At 33.0% G+C, this 22,334-nt stretch overlaps 1 protein-coding gene across 5 annotated transcripts in view; it reads left to right on the top strand.

Moving 5' to 3' along the window:
* The window catches only part of LOC145260436 (calmodulin-lysine N-methyltransferase-like), a 206,130-nt gene that overhangs the window by 182,791 nt on the left and 1,005 nt on the right, over positions 1-22,334 (top strand). For all 5 annotated transcript variants that reach the window (XM_080118444.1, XM_080118442.1, XM_080118445.1 and 2 more), the window contains 4 exons: positions 1,892-1,958; positions 9,256-9,330; positions 15,225-15,288; positions 21,259-21,387. In XM_080118444.1, coding sequence (XP_079974570.1) covers positions 1,892-1,958; positions 9,256-9,330; positions 15,225-15,288; positions 21,259-21,387 — 335 coding nt within the window. The remainder of the gene's footprint in view (positions 1-1,891; positions 1,959-9,255; positions 9,331-15,224; positions 15,289-21,258; positions 21,388-22,334) is intronic.

Genomic DNA, 22,334 nt, shown 5'->3' with positions numbered 1-22,334 from the left:
ACATGTACACATATATATATACATATATATATATATATACATACATATATATACATATATAAATATATATATACATGTACACATATATATATGTATATATATACATATATATACATGTACATATATATATATATATATTTATATATATATATATATAAATATATATATATATACATATACATATATATACATATACATATATATATATATATACATACATATATATACATATATAAATATATATATACATGTACACACATATATATACATATATATATATATACATACATATATATACATATATAAATATATATATACATATATATACATGTACATATATATATATATATATATATATATATATATATATATATATATATATAAAGCAAATCTGCCTGTATGTGTGTGAAGGCATCAAAATTTAAAGAACATATTATTATATGATTAGGATACTTTGTAAACTAATTATGAGGGGAATTGAGATCTATTCAATGTTAAACTAAAATGATACTTTACTAAGTAACTGTTTATTAATACTAGATTTTCGAATGTTAGATTAGTAAATGTATGTTAAATGTGAACTTTAAAATATTACTTTCAAAATAATTATAATAATAGTATTGATTAATAAAAGTAAATGAAGATGTAAGAACTAATTTATTTATCATTAAATATTAAGCAGAAATGAATTATAACTTAATGACTTATGACTTTCGATAAAATACATGAATATATATTTGATATTTAAATGCTTTTAATACTAACATTTTATATTCAATGTATTAGTTAATTTATAATATACACTGAATTAATCATAGAATAATATTAAGTGGAATACATTAGAACGGTATAAACATTACTTATTAGTAAAATTAAGGATGGAAAGTGTTAAGTATGACAAAAGAATGTATGCTGAACAAACTTTGTTGATATATCGATGGATTTGTTCAAAGGGCGATAACTCTTTTGTACTAAAAATTAAATTAATTTTTACTTTTTTCGCTTAAGGTAAACAATTGACGGTAACGGATTATTTAGCGAAATTATTAATCTCAACCAAACGTAATTATAGGTTTAGAATTAACTAATACTAAGTATTATAGTAATTGTAATAAACTTGATTATAACAGTTAAATGAGTTTAATTATGTATAATTTAAAATTCAAATTAATTAATAACTTAACATAACTTGTATAAATTGTAAACGTTTTTTTTTTTAGTTTCGCATATGCAAACATGTATAATAGTTTATAATTATTGATGTTATTTTCATAAGTATGCATACATTAATTATTATTAGTATCATTAAATTTACTAATTATTAAATAGAACATTTTTGGCAGAATATTCCTAAATTAATAGAAGATGTTAGTACGAATAGATGGATTTAGTGACTTTATTTCTAAATTCAAAATGGCGTAAGGGAAACATATTATAAGGTATTTACAGCTTCTTTGTCAATTTTCGGATTTTAATCACGTCAAAACGCACTTTATTTCCTTTTGATGGATTGATTGTTGCTATTTCTTCTGATGAATTAAGGGCAAAATAGATTCATTAATTGATATGATAATTAAGTGATTGATTTTGTGTTACGAAACAGATACTGTCAGGAATTGTAAATGTCAAATGAATCAAAGGAATAAATTGTAAGTTGGTCAACATCATGACCTTTGGAATATAGACTTTTGTCATTCATATATATATATATATATATATATATATATATATATATATATATATATATATATATATATATATATGTGTGTGTGTGTGTGTGTGACGTCATCATTAGTGTGAGGAATAGGCCCAACTTTTGGATATATTAATTTAGGTTTTTTTTTTTTTGTTTTTTTTTAGTCGACTAATTTTTAAACTTTCCTAATTTTAGATGTCCACCACATCGTCAAACACAACAGAGCCAGAAATATATTCGGTAACACAGATGTCCATGCACGGTAAGTAAACTTAAATCCCAACTCCATTTTTCAATTAGAAATCTTAGCTGAAATTATTATTGAAACCGCTAAAATTCTATCAGGCAGTTTTATTGATTTCCAACAATTTGGTGAAATATATGGATCATTGTCAAGTTCCGTGCATCTTTGTTTACTTTTGATATCAGCTGATTGTTCTGCTTCACAATGGATGCCCTGGAAATGTCACCTGAAATATTCTGTTATTCTGAAAAATAACCAAGTTCGGTTGCTTATTTTAAAACTGGTAAACAGTAACTAAAAGAGACCTTCCCAGGGTATTCATCATGAAGCAGAACGATCAGCTGTTAATGAAAGTAAACAAAGACGCACACGAGTTGATGATAACTAAAATATGGATCGTTTGTGGAACTCGATCAAGATAAATAAATGAATAAATAAATAAATACCCGGTCACCCACATACAGGCAAATTGCTAGTTGCAGTGACCCCCCCCCCAAAAAAAAACCCACTTTATTACTTACTCAATAGGATGAAATACATTCATGGCATCATGTAATGTTTTCATTAATGAGCAATCAATAAACCAAATAAAAGCATTTATACACATATACACAAGGTTTTTATAAGTACTGTTTTTTTTGTTTTTTTTTGTTTTTTTTACATGTTTTCCACTTCTTTTTATAATTAGCCGTTTCGTCTAATGGTTATCAATCATCTTGCTTGTTTAACTAAAACCAATAAAATGCTTCATGCATGAAAGACACAAGGAAACGTATGTTGAGTTTTCTTCAAGGTTTTATTTGGAGAGAATGGATTTAAGAAAGTAAGAGATAGAGACTGAATAACTAAATAATTATTTCCTTCTAATATATGTCATCATTTAAAACAGACACTAAACCGAATATGATAATAAAAGATATGTTTGAACACTCCACATGACTGGCATGTTTTTTTTTTCTTCTTTTTAATATTCCTTCCTCGTACTACTCCCAATATTAGATAAAAAAAAGGAAAGGGTTTGATAAATAGCAAATGTTCTGATTGTTTGAGCCAGATCGCTTGTGGTCAAAGAGAGGTAATTTTTTTTATTTTGTTTTAAATTATTTTTTTCATCAAACAAAGCATAAAGTCTGCCCTTTTTGGATTCTTTGGACTACTGTCCTTATCTTGATTGCTATTTTTACAACGTTTCAGTTGATATAACCTCTAACCTTCCTCAGGTGCATCTCCGCAAGTATCTGTGGTGAAGTGTATAAAGTACTTGATAAAATTCAGTTGCAAGTGACACTCTTCTGGAGGTTGAAGGTTCAATTCTCAGTGTGAGCGACACTCAAAAATACAATTGCGAATTACATAGAACTTATACCCAGTCATGGCTGACAGAACAAGAGCGTGGAATGAATAAAGAGTTCTGTTCGAAATTCTGTGCAGATTCCCAAGTTCGACAAGATGCACCTGTGTCAGCGCTTTGAAATTGTCACCTATATAAAAATTCTGAACCAGTGCTGATTGTTGGCTTAGGAGGTGATAAATTATATGAGTTCACAGGAGGTACAATTGGATGTGAGGTAGATTAATCCCTACTGAAACTATCTCTGTGGAAGGTGTACTGGTACTGCTTTTCCAGTTAAAGGCAGATCCTGTACTTGATCCTTAATGGATAGCCTACAGAAATTAGAAGTTGTGGGCTCATTTTGTTATCTTGACATTACAGTGTGTGCCGGTGGATGATGTAGATTAAGTTTGATCTTTCGTGCACAAACTGCATAGGTCAAGTTTTGTGTGCTTCTTCCTTTCTTAACCTGTCGTTCATTCAGTTTACAACAGCTATACCTTACTTGTACTTGTTAGTCACATCTCGAATTGAGACTGACCACACCTGACGATCCGATGCTGCAACTGCCATGAGCGTGAGCCATTCGCAGTTCCAGCAATGTAGAACCGCAAATGGCTCCCGCTCTATATTGTTGGAACCATGAATGGCTATATCCACAGTGCCATGTTTATGCAAGTGAATTTTGGGCTTCCACTTTCTTGGTCTTTCTCATGATGCAGAGCAAGAAGATGTCGAGGGTTCAGTGAATTAGTGATATATGTCTTTATGAAGCTTTATTTTCATAAAAAAATTTAATTCTAACTCTCGAACATTGAGGCTAAGCGTGTCGAAACTGGAGGAAGCTCTGTATTACAACTGCCTATGGTGGTGTGGACATGTTGGATGAAGCTCTGGTCGGATAAACAGTGTGTAAGAACATCTCAGTGAGATTAAGCTAGAAAAAGACAGGTCGAGGAAGACTTGGAATGACTCGATCAAATATAATTTCAAGCAATGGTATATCAAAGGCAACATATATGATAGTTTCATGGAGAAAGTCACTTCATGTCGCCATAGCCAATGTGCAAGAAAGAAAGAAAGAAGAAGAAGAAGAAGAAGAAGAAGATTCATCCTAATCAATGCATTCTAGCTAATCATGTAGAACCAGAAGTTCAAGATGATGACCGAGTTCACATGTGGGAATACTAGGTGCATGCAAAATGAATAGCTGATGCTTAAAGTGTATAAACATTTTGACCCCTTTCCTTTATTTAAAAATTCACCAAATATCAAGAAATTAACCAATTTTAACAAAATTTTCAGTATTTATAAAATAATAATCACATAATATAAGAAATCCATTATTTTATTGGTCCACCGACTTAGTTGGATTTGTTTGACTCTTAGTGGAAATGTATTATTTTGTTTAAACAAAAAAATACTTTTACTAAAGTTATAGTTTTAAATAGTAAAAAAAATGAACGAATATATTTTTTGCTTTTTTATGAAAATAAAGCATTGTAAATTGTAACAATAAAAAAAAAAATGATTTTTTTCAGGAACATTATATAAAAAAAAAGCCCCTAAATATAACTCAAAGAAAAATTAAGTTCTCAAACTAACGATATTATAATTGAATTAAGCATTGTTTATTTAATATTTTCACACAAAAAAATTACAATTGCAAAAAATATTTATTTTTTTAAGGTTATATTTTTAACATAATTTTTTTATATATTTCTAATATTTTTCTTACATGAATAAGCATGGAACTTTCAGTGTTGCATAATTTTTATATAATCTTAAAAAATATAATAATTTTAAAAAAATTCACAAGCAGGAATTTATAAGTATAAATAAAAAAGTAATTAAATTAAAAAATAGTAAAAATTATACAAACGTTCATGATAGGAATGTACGGATGCACGGCTTGGAGAGAGAGAAAAAAAAGAAACCCAGCCGGTTTTTTCCCCCTCTCTTCAACCTGCCGACATCATTTTCAGATAGCCTTTGACTGTCTAGCAGTTTCGGCTTCCGTAAAACTCATGCTAGATGACTTCGTTTGTTTTGATTGTGCAAAGCCAGAATCTATCGCTTTTGGGGGCGAATTAAGCTATTTTTTTCTTTTTGTACAAACAAGTTTTTTTTTTGTTTTTTTTTTTTTAATTTAATTCAATATGTTAGGATTTTATTAATTGTCTTTGAAATAGTCTCAGAAAACCAATATTTATCTTTCAAGGGATTTTTACAATAAATTTATTAAACTTCAACATTTTGGCTGAATTTGTCAGTTTCCGAATGTCCGTCCGCGTGAAAACATTTTTCATTATAATTTTTTTATTTTCACGTGTAAAAATATTGTTTTCCTTTTGGAAATTAACTTTAGGCTTTAATCTTTCAAATACAATAAAAAAGTAATCGGAAAGCTACAAAAAAAAAAAAAAAATTATGATAAACTGGCTTTCAAAACTATGTCATCCGATTAGTTTTCCGCTATTAATGCATTTGTAGGTGTGTCAGAATTTTGGGGGAATTTTTTGACACCCTTAACACAAAACTGTGAATAAAATATACAAAACTCGTAATTTCTTTTTTTAAAGTGGGTTGTTTAATTTATTTATGGAATATACTTCCAAAATAAACTATTAAAGTTTTCTAAAACTATTAGAAATATTATTTTTTATTTAAAAAAAAAATAGTGTTTACAAAGTGCATGCATGCGCTCATGCAGCCATTTTTTTCTACGTAATGAAATGAATTGGATTTTACGAGTTAGTTTTTTTTTCAGTTTTTTTTCAATTTAAAAATCGATCAAAATTTTTCTATTGGCTTAATTTTTAAGATATTTTCAGGTTTAATGTAAAATTTTATGCTCTTTCCAATAAACTGAATATAATATTCTAGACAAACGTTTTTTTAATTCACCTCCCCCATTTTGAAATGTCTATCAAAAAGAAAATAATTAATTTTATCACCTTATATATCACAAATTAAAGATAAAAGACCAATAAATAAAATTATCTAATTTAAAAAAAAAAAAAAAGAATAGTTATGTGCAAATTTACCTGTAAAGTCAAACGTTTAAAACCTTTTTTTAAAAAACACGTTGATTTTTTTTTTTTTTTTTTTTTTTTAAGGGAAACCGCACATTCTGAAAATATTGTCCTGTAAAAGTTGGACACCTACATCAATTTTTTGTATTTCATTCAATGTTGTTGTTTTTATTAGATTTTTGAAAAAAAAAAAATTATTGCATAAAGAAGAAATAAAATATGTTAAATCAAAAACTCATGTAATTCTTTAAGAGAATTTTAAAAAAGGGAAAATTTGTCGGCGGGTTCTTTTTTAAAGTAAACTTTGATGAGTGAAATATGATCATTTTTCAAATACGGTAACCCATATTGACTAATTTGGTCTTTGCTCCTTTTCAATAAAATAAAATAAGTAAGGTTTAAATTACATTTTTCAAGTAGTTATAAGCTTCAAAAGACAGTGAGTCTAATTATTCAAATTTTTATCACTCATTTTTAATGGCAACATCTGACATTGCTATTAATGCACATACCTAGTCTTCCCTTTCAGACTATTATGGTAAAAGGGATATTCAACACTAAATCACACTGGTATCAGAGAAAATCAGCAAGCCAAAGAAGTTGTCAAGGTTGATTTTCATAAATAATTACTTGTTGAATTAAATATGTTTTAGTGTTTGCACTTAAAAAAACGTTTTTTATTTCAAGGGAGACTATAAATTATCTGACTCCATAATTTAATTTGCAAATTCAAGGGAGGTAACTATAACTTAACTTAATGAAAATTGATTTCCCTGTTTTGTAATCGTTGTCATTGGTTCATGGGAGATAACTCTTAATTTTACTAACGAGAATTTGAGACGCTTATTTCAAGAGTTACCTTTTTATTAAGAAAACGCAACATGTTTAGTAGGTACGGGCAATAATGGCGAAAAAAAAAAGATAGGGGGCATAGTTTTGAAAACTGATTTATCATAATTTTTTGTAGGTTTCTGACTACTTTTTGATCATATTTGAAAGAGTAAAGACTGAAGTTAATTTCCAAAAGGAGAGAAAAAAAAAATATTTGTACGCGTGAAAAAGAACAAAAGTTATGAAAAGTTTTTCATTCGACATTCGGAAACTGACAAGTTCAGCTAAATTTTTAAGTTAAATAAGTTTATTGTAAAAATTCCTTGCAAAATAAATATTAGTTTTCTGAGTCTATTTCAAAGATAATGAGCAAAATAAAGTCCTAGTTTAAAAAAAGAATACCTTGTTTGTACAACAAAAAAAATAAAAAAGAACAAAAAGAAAAAACATAGCTTAATTATCCCCCAAAAGCGAAAGATTCTGGCTTTGCATAAAAAAAAACAAAATGAAAACGTCTAAGCATGAATTCTACAGAAGACCAAAATGTCCGAAAGTCAAAAGGTTGAAAATGACGTCAGATAGTTGGAGGGTGTTAGGGATTGCTGGTTTTCTTTTTTGTCCCAGCCGTGCATCTGTACATTCCTATCGTGAGTGTTTGTATAATTTTTACCACTTTTTTTAATTTAATTTAATTATTTTTCTGTGTTCCTACTTCAAAATTTTTTTTTTTCAAGATTATATAAAAATATGTTATGCTGAAAGTTACACGTTCATTTAAGCAAAAAAAAAAAAAAAATTAGAATCTTACATATAAAAATTACGCTAAAAATGTAACCTTAAAAAAAGAGGAAATATTTTTTGTAATTATAATTTTTTGTGCGAAAATATTAACTAAACAGTGCTTAATTCAATGATAATATTAGTAGTTCGAGAAATTAATTTTTCTTCGAATTATATCGAATTTATAATTACAGACTTTAGGGGCTATTTTGTAATGTTCCTGAAAAAAATGAATGTTTCTTTTTTATTATAACAATTTATCGTGCTTTATATTTTCATACAAAAAAAAGCAAAAATAAATTCATTTTTTTTTTTTTACTACTGAAAACCATAACTTTAGTAAAGGTGTTTTTTGTTTAAACAAAATAATACATTTCCACTAAGATTCAAACAAATCCGACTAAGTCGGTGGACCAATAAAATAATGGATTTCTTATATTACGTTTTTTGTTTAAACAAAATAATACATTTCCACTAAGATTCAAATAAAACTAATGGGTTCATTATATTTTGTGATCAGTATTTGATAAATACTTAAAAGTTTTTAATTTCCACATAAAATGTGTTTTCAATCGATGTTTATTCAATAGGGGACCAGTTTTCCTACCTAGCAAAAGGGAGTTTTCCGGGATCAAGTTTTCCGGGTACGAGTTTTCCGGAGACGAGTTTTCCTAAATTCTTACAAATTACCATAGCGACTTACTGATATGTTAAATCGTTAATTAATTAATCATTGACAGATTTCGAGGACTTGAAACCAGAGCAGCATTTCTACAAAACATTGTTGGGGTTCTGATCCAACTATTTCTCCTGATCCATAACCCCCTCTTTGTTGCAAAAAAAAGTTAAAATCTCGACACGCTTTATATGTTGCACCTATTTCTTCTTTAAGGATTAAAAAAAAAAAATTAAAACTTACATTCTGGCGATTGTGTTGCCCATAAAAACATCAGTTTCTGGGTAACCACTAAACCAGTTTAGATGTATACATTTTTGTCAATCAACTTCGTAACCTCTTCCTTCCTTAATGGGCTTTCGTTTTTGGCTAGCCTGTGTGGTGTATAGGGGATTGAACGCCAATGGTGGAGTTTCTTTACGTCTTGGTGTGTCTTGAAGTGATTCTGCCTTCTCTTTTTGTATTATTGTATTATGAGTAGCTCCTTACATCAAGTGGTTTCACGCCTTGTCTGGAGTGACTTATATAAAAAAATAATAAATAAAAAAATAATCCATTTATTTATTTTTTTTTTTTTTGATGATTAGAAGAAACTTTTAGGTTGTTTTGGAACTGTATTATTTTATTGTTTGTTTCCTTTTTTATTGTTTTTATTGTTAGATGTTTGCGGTGGGGCACTGACCTGGATAGTTGTAAACACCTAGAGAAATTTGACTACATACTAAGCGCTGATTGGTAAGCATTTTTTTTTTTTTTCGATTTCTTTTATTTTTTATTTCTTTTCTCTTTTTTTTATATAATCTTTTTTCCTCTTTAGTTTTTCTTCTTTTTTTTTTCTTTTTTGTATTTATTATCTGTTTTGCATTATTTTTTAAACATCAACAATTTCAGGTCTGTTCTCATAATTATTCCGTCAAAACCTGTCAAGTTAGAAGGAAAAGCAAAATGACAGTCTCATCCGAGCCTCAATAATCGCTGAAAAATCTAAAATTAAACAAAATACTGGAAGAACATTGCATTTTTGTACGATTGGTGACATTGATTGGATGTATTTTCATTAGCATTTTGTTTAATTTTTCAAAAAAAAACAAACAAAAAAAAACTTTAAAATAAGTTGAAACATAAAAAAAATTATCCAGGAAGGTAGAAGAGTAACTTAGCTTGCCTTTAGTAACATTTATTTGTTGTGTATTTTTTTTTTCTTTTTTTTTTTTTCGCCCTTTTTTGCTTTATTAGCTAATGTGCTTTTGATGCAGTGTCCATGTCTCCGATGAATACAACAGCGTGGTTAGCACACAGGCCTTGTAAACGCAGATTTTAGTCCTGTCTGTGATGCCATGATCAGACCACACTCTCTTCTCCAACTTTCCAAAAGCTACAGATGCCTTCTGAATTCGCCTGTGAATTTCAGTGTCAAAACAGCCATCTCTCAACAGAGAACTACCAAGGTACACAAATGAATCAACTACTTCCAGTCTAGCACCACAGACCATGATGTTCGGCTTCATGTATGACTGGCTCGGTGCAGGAGTGGACATCACTTTTGTTTTAAATAGACTGATCCTCAGACCAAAGGCAGTGCAGGAATCAGCAAAGCTATCCATTATATACTGCATATCAGTCTCAGTGTGCGACAAAAAAAAAAAAAAACAGCATCGTCTGCATACAGTAACTTCTTGACCAAGACATAATGCAGCTTGGTTCTGGCATTAAATTTTCTAAGATTAAAAAAGCAACCTGTGGTTCGAAACTTTAACATGACACTTCTATTACAATCTTGAAACGCATGAGCAAGTAGAGCAGCGAAATATATAGAGAAAGGAGTAGGAGCAGGAATATCACCTTGTTTGACACCATTGTCAACTGGGATTCTATCAGACAATTTTCTGTTAAACGAGACTCAAGCTTTCATGTCCCTATGCAGTTCCTTGAATATTCTTACAAAGGTTGGAGGACACCCTACTTTCTCTAAGATTAACCACAGTGCAACCCTGTTAACGGTGTCAAATGCTTTGCTTAGATCCACAAACACTTGATACAGTGGTATCTGTTGTTCAATGCATTTCTCCTGGACTTGCCAAACTGAAAAAATCATATCCATAGTTCCTCTGCCAGACCTAAAGCCACTTTGTGACTCTGGAATAGCATTAGGACAAACACCCCCCAGAAGCCTGTTTAATAGAAGTCATGCAAGAACTTTCCCAACAACTTCCAAAAGCATAATCCCATGGTAGTGGTCACAAACATTCTTCTGTCCCTTTCCTTTCCTTTAAACAGGGTCACCAAGACACGATCAATCCACTCCTGTGGAACAGGAGCAACTTCCCAGATTTCCTCAACAAAACCAAGGATAGCATTAACAATATTCGCACCTCCAATCTTAAGAAGCTCCACCGGAAAACCATCCAAACCAGGTGCCTTGTCACTGCTGATTTGTGTGATAGCCAATTGCACTTCAACCAGATTAGCCAAACGATTCATTCTGAATATGATATCACATTGTGGTAGGCTATCAATTGCATCAGTATCTACTGCTGAGGGATTGTGAAACACATCAGTAAAGTGCTCCTGCCATCTTTTCAACATATTTTCTGACAACAGAACCATTTTTCGATATCAGGGGAGATATTGAAGAGGTAGGAGGACCAAATACTTGGCGCAGGAGTCCATAAAATTCCTTCGAATTTTTTGTGTCAAACGCCTTTTGGATCTGCTCCACTATATTCATCCACGATTGGTTTTTCATTTTTCTTAGCTTACGTTACAATGTGGCTTTGCCCTCTTTGTATTGTCACAAATTAGTTGTATGATTAGAATGATCTTCACGAAGTAAAGATTCATAAATTGTCTGTGTATTCATCAACAACTGATTAATTTTAAGATTGTTGTCGTCAAACCAGTCCTTGTTCTTATCTCTTTTGAAGCCAAGAACTTCAGCACCCGCAGAATAAACCTGAATCTTAAAATTCACCAATGTACCATCAAATGCAAGATTATCGAGCTTTTCCACCATACTCTTTTGAACTTCAGACAATTTTAACTTGGCGACATCAATACGACTAGGCACCTTAACAACACTATAACAAATTTTCTTATGGATTTGTAAATTAAACTTTCCTCCTCAACTTGTGATCGGTGTCACATTCAGCACTGCGCATGAAACCAACAGTATATTGAAGGTCGTGTTTTCGAGTTATGATGAAGTCAATTAGGTGACCATGCTTTAAACATGGGTGTATCTGAGTAGCTTTGTGCTTCAGTTTACAGTGAAAAAAAGTGTTACAGATAGCAAGATTAAATTCTGAACAGAGCTCTAGTAGCTTAAGGCCATTAGCATTCATGGTACCGATACCATAGCGGCCAAGAGGACTCCAGGTCTCATAGTCTTTCCCAACACGGGCATTGAAATCACCAAGAATAACAAGTTTTTCATTAATTGGTGTAGATGCAACAACAGAGCGCAGAGACTCATAGAAACACAAGATGTCATCTTCATCCGCTTGAAGGGTTGGTGCATAGACCAAAAGAATAGAAATAAATCTGTTATGTGAGAGAGGAACACGAAGCTTCATGATGCGATCACAGATACTGGAAGGAAATTCCATAGTATCAACCAAGGATGTTTTAATCGCAAAACCGACTCCACCATTTCTACGGATACCCTCTGGTTTACCAATCCAGAAGAGAGTGTAGCCTGATGACACCTCTGTCATTTGATCTTCTCCTGAGAGACGGGTCTCTGACAGAGCAGCAATATCTATATCAAGTCTCCGTAGCTCTGCAGTGGCAAGCGCTGTCCTGAGCTCTGGACGGTTGGATGACGCTTTATCAAGAAGAGTGTGTACATTCCAACAGCATAAATTGAATTTTACTCCTTTTTGGAGATACATTTTTGTTTTCTTCCTGCGTACATGAACCACCGTTAGCCGCAGGAAACTAACCAATGATAGTATGACAGACAATTTTTAGTGCACCTTTTCTAGCACTTTCCCAAGACATTGGGTGAACAGTGCTCTCCCTGAATAGGGCTGCTCAGTCACAGGAACACCCACCGGAGTTGACCTCTGTCATGTGAAGGCACAACAGCGATGTTAAGATAGGGTTCTTGTCGCCTCTGTGCAGTTTTGTGACTGTGTACATCCAACTAGTCAAGTCTGTACACGTTGCCACTCCTCCATCGCCATAGGACTTGCAATAGAAATAAACGACAGATAAAGATAAGATAGAAAAAGATAAAAGATAGATCTCAAGTAACATCTGTACATCGTTGTATTAAAGTGACAAGTGCTTGTACGACATGAGTGCCACTCTCTAAGTCTCCACAACAATAACCCAGTGACAAGCCATTGCAAGATGACTGGCAATTGTTTGACCGCAGATTTCACGTAAGAGTTGTCCTTTCCTAGAAGGATTGCCTCCACCACGGCTTACAGGAGCTCCTTCTACCTCGCTAATGTCATTTACCCATGACTGGGACTTAGGTAGCTGGGCACCAAAGCATGGTCCACATGCCGGTGGGTCATGAATGCCGCAGTCAACAGAGCCTAAGCTCCTCTGGAGGTTTCTGTCAGGGTACTTCACCCTTAACCTTTGGTTCAAAAACCTTATCCCACAAGGCAGTGGGGATTCAGTTTTCTGGCGCTGAACACTTGCAAAAATTCGGATTTTAACAGCAACAACAACAACAACAACAACAACAAAGAGTAAATAAAAATGATTTTATCATTTCACATTTTTAGGTTTTCAAATTTTCTCATTTAAATTCATAAAAAAAAAAGTTTTTTAAAATGTGTGACTTTACATTGCTTATCTATAACTATAACAAATGAACTGCACTAAGTTGTATTGCTGTATGTATGGAAAGCATGCCAGCTTCTTGAGCTTTAATAAATAAGAATTGTATGACCAGTTTTACTTAGCAGATCTGCACACTCTGATGGCGTCATCTTGCTTGCTTGTCGCCGTGCATACTTTGTTTGAAGTGGTGAAAGAAATGAAAGAGAAGGAGAGAAAAGGGTAAGAGGAGGAGGTGGGAAGGGAAAAAGAAAGAACGAGAGTCAAGAAAGAGCAGAGAGAGAGAGAGGGAGAGAGACAGTGAGAATAGAAGGTGGGAGATAGAGAAAGAGAAAGAGTGAGCCGGGTCTGTTATGGCATTGCAATGAGAGAGAGTGGGAGTAAGAGAGATAGGAGGTAAAGAGAGTTTAAGCAAAAAGAAAGATGGAGAAGGAGAGGTTTTCTATTATTACATTGCAGTGAGAGAAAAGAAAGAAAAAGAGAGGGAGCGAGATAATGAAAAGATAGAGGGAGAGAGAGGAGGAAAAGATATACAGAGAAAGAGACAGAGGTCTGTTATGATAGTGTAATGAGAGAGATAGGGGAAGATGAGGGAGAGAGAGAGAGAGAAGAGAGTTAGTGAGAAGAGAGGAGTAGAGAGAAAGAGAGAAAATCTATTATAGCATAATAATGAGAGAGAGAGAGAGAGGAAAGAGGAGAGAAGATAGGAGGTGAGGGGGAGGTCTATTATGATATTACAATGAGAAGAAAGAAAATAAAAAGGAGAATAGGGAAAAGAAAACAGAGAGAGAGAGAGAGAGGAGGAAAAGAAAGAGAGGATCTATTATGACATCACAATGAGAGAAAGAAGGAAGGAAAGAGATAGAGAGAAAGAGAGGAGGGAAAGAGTCTGTTATGATATCATGATCAGGGAGAGATGGAAGAAAAATAGGATAGTATATTATGATATCACAATATATTCTTTCTCTTCCTAAGCCCCTCTTTCTTCTCTGTCCAACCCATTCTCGTTAGCTAGACATACACACACATTAACACACACACACACACACAATACCAACTTCGTAATCTAGTGGGCAATGCCCTTTTCTTTTCTCTGCAACCTTTTCCCCACAAGAGATGTCGCGAGCCTGCCTCTGCTCTATCATTATTTTCATGGCAAGTGTTCGACTGAGCTCCAATCTATGGTCTCTTCTCACCAATCTTTCACAAAAAACACTCGTCTAGCCAAAATTACTATCAATAAATTCCCCCACTCTCTATTGGTGCCTGAACCTAAATGTGGATTCCATAAATAAAACTTCTTTTCTAGAACTACCCGCCTGTGGAACTCTGTTCTGCTGGTCTACTTTTCAGCCAACTACAATATTGTTGAACCGTCTTTGTAAATAATCTAATCATATAAAATTCCCTCCACAAACGATTACTACGCTACTGTTTCAATAACTACTATACGCACATTAACCCTTATCCTCGAGTAGTCCCCTGGCCTTGATATGTGATAACCCCTTTTGTAAAAAAAAACTCTCGTTTATATTTGATAGATTCCTCGATTAATGAGTCAGCGTTTTCTTTCCAAATCAGTACATAATAACACTGAAAAACTGACCCCCTGTTCTAATGAAACCTGGCTCGGTTGAAACCTAGCAAATGAATTTTTTTTTCTAAATTTTACATTGTATTAATGCTGATGAAAAATATACCAACTTTGTAAGTGTTTGTTTTGTAGTTTAAAAAAAAAAAAAATTACCCACAAACAACTACCATTTATATAATAAATGTCATTTTTTTTTTTTACTTCTAATTTCTCTTCTTTTTTCCCCCCATCTTTTTTTCAGTTTATTCTTTGAAGAAGGTCGAATGGATCTGATTGATACGATTGACTTCTTATTAAAACCTGGTGTAAGTAATGACAACGGTTTTGTGCTTTTTTTTTTTTTTTTTTTTTGAGATTTCTGCTGTATTTTGTTCTGTGGTGTGTTTTTTTGTTTGTTTTTTTGGGTTTTTTTGCATCGGTAAAAATTTATTTAATTGTATGATGACTTCTTTTAATATGGATTGTATTTGAACGTTAACGAGGATTATTTTGTGTATTATAAACAAAAATAATGCCATGTATTGTGACTATTTCTACAATGTTTAAATGTTTATGCAAAGATAAGTTTTGGTGCGTACAGAGAAAATTCTTGATATTCATACGGCGACACAACATATGAATACCAGAAAACAGAAATAAACGATTTCTTTCGAGTGTATACTTACGTTCCCAGTCCAATAGACAATCATGAATTAGCCGTTTCAATATAGCTGTTATTTGTTTTTGCGATACGTTTTGAATTCATTTAATTATTTACGAAAGTGCATTTTTACCTAAATGCAAATTGGGAATAATTTTCCCTTCAACCAATTTGATACCCCCATATGGGGAGCAGCATATATATTGATTTAAAAATATAATTATCCACTGAGATGTGTTTCGTCGTCTACGACTCATCAGAGTGGCTGAATCTAGCGAGATTCGAAATATGGATCCCATGGTAAGAAGCCTAAACTCTTTCCACGCGTCCACCTCGCTGACTGTTCGTGTGTGTGCGTGCGTGTGTGCGCGCGCAATTAATTGGGATCAAAATTAGGGATCGAAAAATCCAGAACTTTTACAGGTATTATTAGAATGGGTATTGAAATCTGAAATTTTTTTTACCTAATTTCTGATGCCGAAAACGATTTTTTTTAATTGCCTTTTTTATTTGAATTTGTTTGAAATAAAATCTTCCACTGCTGATAGTAATGAGAAAAATAATAAATATTTATTGATTTTAAACTATCAGTAAAACTAAAATCTATAGGTCATCCTCACACAAGTTTATTTTTACGTTTGAGAAAATATATGCACATTTAACATGTGTTTTTATGGTAATCAGGAAAAATAATGACTTTATAGTTAAATATTTAGAGATTTATAAAGAATAGGAATCAGAATCGGTAATTGTATCAGAATCGGAAATTTAGTAAGAAGTTGGTAATTATATCAGAATTGGGAACAATATTGGAATCGTTCTATCACTTATATATATTACTTTTTTTATAAATATAATTATCCACCGACACGTGTTTCATTGTCTATGATTCATCAGAGTGGTTCTGATGAGTCGTAGATGACGAAATACGTGTCAGTGGATAATTATAATTAAAAAAAAAATAATATATATACCGCTCCCCATGTGGGGGGTACCAAATTGATTAAAGGGAAAATTATTTCCAACTCGCATTTAGGTAAAAATGCGCTTTCGTAAATAATTGAATTCATTCAAGATGCATCGCGAAAACAAAAACAAATAATATATATATATATATATATATGAGGGTCGTTCCAAAAATTAAGCCTCCTATTTTTTAACTCAAAAAGTGAAGAACTACAAAAACGGGAGTGGTACTATCAAAACGAGCGACCTTTTGTGCTTCAGAATTTATTTTTCTACATAGTCACCATCATTCTGAATGCACTTTTGCTAGCGATAAACAATGGCTGTGTATGGGTGTCTAAAGTGTGCTTTGTAATACAAGGATCGTTCCAAAAGTAAAATCCCCCAGTTTTTAATCTCCAAAAGTTGAAGAGGCGCCAAAACAAGAGAGGTACCAGTAAAACGAGCGACCTTTTGTGCTCTAGAATTTATTTTTCTACATATTCACCACCATTCTCAATGCACTTTTGCAAGGAATTCAATGATGCATCTCTGCTTCTGATGCATGTCCATGACAAAGGTTACTTTCTTAGAGTCTCTTACTGTCAATATCCGCAACAGAGATGAAATTTCAGGTCATAATAATGCAATTTGCAGTTCCCTTTAATTAGATATTTGTTTTGTTTTTTGGGTTTTTTTTGTTTTGTTTTGTTTTCGGAAATTTTCAAATTTATTACATAAATCCCCGGGTAATTTCCGGGTATATTTTTTCTAAAATGTTTTCCTTGTAAATTCCTTGTATTGCAAATTGAAAGACAACAAAAGGTTTATTTTGATTTTAAACAAAGCCAAATTACATCAGTTCGTCGTTAGTATACAACATGCTACTTGAAAGTTTTCATAAACAGTTGAAAATAGTCGAGGATTGATAGATAAAATGAGAAAACGATGTAAAAATAAAATATTAACAACGCCCCCTCCCCATTGTTACGAACGAATTTCTAAATAATAATGTTACTATTTAGAAAACCATTTTTAACATGGAGAAGGCGTTAGGCTTTGTTAACTATTATGTGCCTTCCTTCTATGAATGTTTAAATTTTATTTTACTTATATAAATTTGGTGACTTATTGAATTGATTTGCTTTGCTGTATAAAAATAAAACAAAAACGATATGCAAATAATAACAAATAGTGGGACCTGTGGAAATTCCACGGGTGACTCATTCATATGTAATATATTGATGTTGGTATTCATGGCTTAAATAGAGATGCTTTGATATTATTGTAATGCTTGTTAAAACTGCAAAAGTATTTATCTAACCTAGCAAGGACGCCCGGCGTAGCCAGGTCGTTAAGTGCACTTAAATATAATATTTTAATTCTTGCAGATTTTGTATTATAGAGTTAATGTTCTATCGATTTTTATATATTATAAAGTGGCGATTTAAAAAATAAAAAAATATTATATCTATATGACTTGGGTGCATCAGCTTGAATTCCTTCAGCGATAATCGAAACCGAAACATATGAAGAATTATTGATAAAATTATTTATTATAAGAAATGGGAATCCATAATTAAACAATTGTCACTCGGATGTAATCGTAACACACAAAATAAATAACACACACGCTATCGTATTAATATATAGTATTATTAAAAGTCATAAAAACCACGCTCCTTTCCACTACTAACCCTAAGTACAGGTGGCAATACGAAAAATATGGCAATTACATGTGATTTTATGATTTTGCTGATCAGCCTTAGAATTAGTGGTAAAAATTACTTAACTGTTTAAAAAGTTATAATGTACTAAAATGGGATCAGTTTACATTATATTTATATGCACAACTGAACCCCCATTTTAAATTCTAAGATAACGTTTCAGTGTGCTCACACATAATCACTTAAAAAAGTAGAATCTCATATGTTTTGGGTATTTTAAATGTAAATGAACGTTTTTTTAAAGTTAATAAACTTCTCAATGTTTGCCTTTCCAAAGTTTTTATAAACTTGTGAGATTTTCATCGATATTTTCACTTGTGCCAAAACCAAACAAAATATAAGGAAACATGAAATATTTCAAAGGATGTGGTGATCATGCAAAACCAGCACCAGAAAAAAAATTCCAAGCATGTTAAATCTTTGATATTAAAGTCTGAAGTCTCTAATAGACGCCATATGGCCATTTATCAAGTAGGTGCGGAAAGCTTTTTAAAATCTGTGATACTGAATAGACAAGTGAATTCTAGAATATTTACTTTGCTTACAATAAAAACTAATAAAAACAAATTAAATTTGGTTTGGAGAGTCCGAGGATGTCCTTGTGTCCAAAAAGGTGCCATAAAACTTTAATTATTTCAGAAGAAGCCTATGACAAACATCCCAATGTATAGCTGGCACCAACGAAATTCATCCCACCCCCTCACCCAGAGCATTTAAAACTAGGGACATCAACAGTATTGATATCCCTAAATGCCGGAAAGCCTTCTACTTTAATAGTTTCTGCCTTTGGAATTTCTTCCCTTTTTCTTGCTTCCAGACGAAGTATGAAACAAGAACCCTGGAAGTCGAGTGGCTCAAAGGGGACACTTTTCAATTGACAGCGGTTGCATAACATACACAACAATAAATCTTTCTTTAATATTTAAAATCAGTGAATAAAACAAACAACTCAGGTTGTGTATGTTATGACACGTACTTTAGCAGTCAGCCAATGTCAATTGAAAAGTGTCCCCTTGGAGTCACTCGACTTCCAGGATTCTTATTCCATAATTTCATAATTCGTCCCTGCTGCTTTGACAGTACCAGCCTGCAGAAGTTTAAACGTAATCTGAATGGATATATCGCTGCTCAACTCACCACAGTCTCCTGTTAGATACAATTTTATGTTCTGGTGAGCGTAACTGGATTGGGAATATACAGAGATTAACCCTAACCCCTCTCAAAAGTTGAGTCAGACGTCAGATTTGGGAGGATGGGGCTTAGGTAAATATTTTAATTGATTTTTGATTAAACACACCTTTTGCATTGATGCCTATGATGCATCTTAGCTTGATAAACATTTGACTCATTGCGGTAGTACTATGGGATCAGATGCTATCCTGCTCAATAACAATCGTCAACCCCCAACGTGTTTTCCATGCTCTTTTTCTCTTTCATCTGCTCTTCTGGCCATGTTATCGTCTCTCACATTAGTGTCTGTCAAGAGGGTGTGCAGGGGTTCACAAGTAAAAAAAAAAAAAAAAAAAAAAAAAATGACAACTCCAAACACAAACTCAAGAGAAACAAAAGACGCCAACACATTCTGCAAATATCGGTTAAGCTCTGGGTGTGTGTGTGTGACACCATTGCGGCAAACAACCCTTTAAATACTAAGGTTCATATCTATGTGTTCTGTCGGAGCTGTGTTCATCAGTTGACATCAGCTCGTCTCGATTTGCTCTGAACAACAACCTGCATTTTACTATTCTTAACTGAAAAATATCCTCAACTGTTGCAAAGTCAAGATTGTTCGTAAACTGTCTCTGTCATAAAGTGTCACAAAACAAACCTTAAATATATCGACCTCTATGTCCTTTGTACTCTCTTTTGTTTCTCTACTATTGGCCGGTTGTTCAAAACGCGTTTGTCAAGTCTATATAAATGCTAACATCTACTTTTGTCGCTAGTACAAATATATGCACACACTGACAGCGTAGTAAAAATCACAACACAATTGATCTACAAAAAATATATTTCTTTTATTTTACACCGACAAATTAACTTTTGATTATAAATTACTACTCTGGTGTTTTGACGTTTCTGTAAGGCACGTGAGGTGGTGTGTGATTAGGCAGTTGTCAAGTGATGAAGAAATGGTGATGAGCCCCGCTCTCTCTAACCGACTGACTGACTTTTTCTTTGTGATGATTTTATTTATAAAAACATTCTTTTTCTTATTGGAATGTTTAAGATTTCCTTCGTCTATTGTTTCAACCTTTGACTGATATCCTCTCACATATTTCTGAGTCAAATTATGTATTCCGTTAGACAAATGTTGAAAGTCCCGTATTCTTTACATTGAATCCATTTGTGTGTGTGTAACCCATCGAATGTTTTTTCTTCCTGGGGTTGCCTGCCAATATCTAACAGTAACCTCAGTTCTTATCCCTTTGTTCTACTGATCAACTTATTTCCTATTTTGTTTCATTCATTTCCTACCTCTATTGTGGAGGAGGGGCATCAGGGTTAGGGTTGTGTGGGAGGACATCGATAATATCACAGTATTGCTAGTAATTTGCTTGCATATGGAAAAAAACCCAGCGATCGTTTATTTTCTTCTTTTTTGGGGGGCAGGCCACAAAGTGCTATAAAACAAACCTTTAATATATTGACCTCTGTGACCTTTGTCTTCGTAACTGCTGCACCTTGATTAACAATCTTATTTCAGCTTTCCTTTGTGTGCCTTGGTGAACAATTTCTATTGTTTTTCTACTAACCTCACTTCCTCTACCTTTATTCTGCTGATAAACTTACTTCCTCTTTTGTTTCACTTTCTAACTATTTGAGGAGAGGGAGTAGGGTTAGGGTTGTGGTGATGGGGGGGGGGGGTAGGTCGATAATATCACAGTATTGTTAGTAATGTGTTTGCATGTGAAAAAAAACAGTAATCATTTATTTTCTATTTTTTTTTTTTTTTTTTTTAGGGTGAAGCTCTTGTTTTTGCTCCGACTAGAAAAAACAGTTTTAATGAATTTCTGCAATTAGCATCTTCCGTATTTTTTTGTTCCGTCGTTGAAAAATATGACGATGTTGTCTGGAAGAATCACCTTGAGGTAAGTCAGTCATGTTTGATGCTTCGGCAATCGACAGAACCCGATCTTTTAGAATTCCATCATTTGTGATCCAAACCTATTTACCTCAACATCCAGTGTTCATATTTATTAATAAATTTCCATCTTTTGAATAGTGCTACACAATGCCATACATAGACTGGAATTGAAATTAACAAGTTGGCCAGTTGTGTACAAATCCCAGAAGCGATAGGAGCCTTCTATCATGTCTGAAAGTGACACAATGTTCAATAAGTGAGATTGGAGATGCGCCACTGTACAACTCATGCTCTCTACCGATTCTGGTTATGACAACAGAACCATAGCTAGAACCCTCAAAATGCAAATCTGGACGGTTCAATGTTTGAGGGCACAACTTAATCTATCGGAAGTCAGTTTCCAGCCACGGTTATGGTCATTGGTGAGGTTTCAAGTGAAGACCTCATCATGCTACCTCACATCTTCATAGTAAACTTGAAATCAACACCAAAGTGTACCTGGATGTGTTGAAGAGTGTGGTGATGCCCTGGTGGAATCAAGTGGCTGCTGGCAGAATCTGCGTGTAGCAGCAGGACTCGACGCTGGCCCACAAGTCAAGAGACCCAGGCTTGATTTCAGAAGGAGTGCTACAACTTTGTACCCTTTCTCTCACTTCCCCTGCCTCCACCCCCGACCAGAACCTGCTGGACTACTTTATTTAGTCATATGTTGAGAATATCACCAACATGACTTCTCACAACACCAAAGCCAGCCTGATCGCCACCAACTGCAGAATATTTGCCGAGCACCCGCCAGCGCTTGTGGAAGAGGCATGCTCCCAGTTCCGGACCTGTATTGAGGCAGTGATTGAGACTGAAGGCAGCTACATTGAATAGATGTCAGCTCTACTACATAATCAAGTTAAAAATAGCCGAGAAAATGTAGTAGAGAGAAGGAACATTCATTTATTG

Source organism: Euprymna scolopes, chromosome 36 (genome assembly GCF_053919585.1).
Source record: "Euprymna scolopes isolate OS-2025 chromosome 36, ASM5391958v1, whole genome shotgun sequence".
NCBI lineage: Eukaryota > Metazoa > Mollusca > Cephalopoda > Sepiida > Sepiolidae > Euprymna > Euprymna scolopes.
Note: the sequence above shows the minus strand (reverse complement) of the source record. Positions and strands in the feature narration are given on the sequence as shown.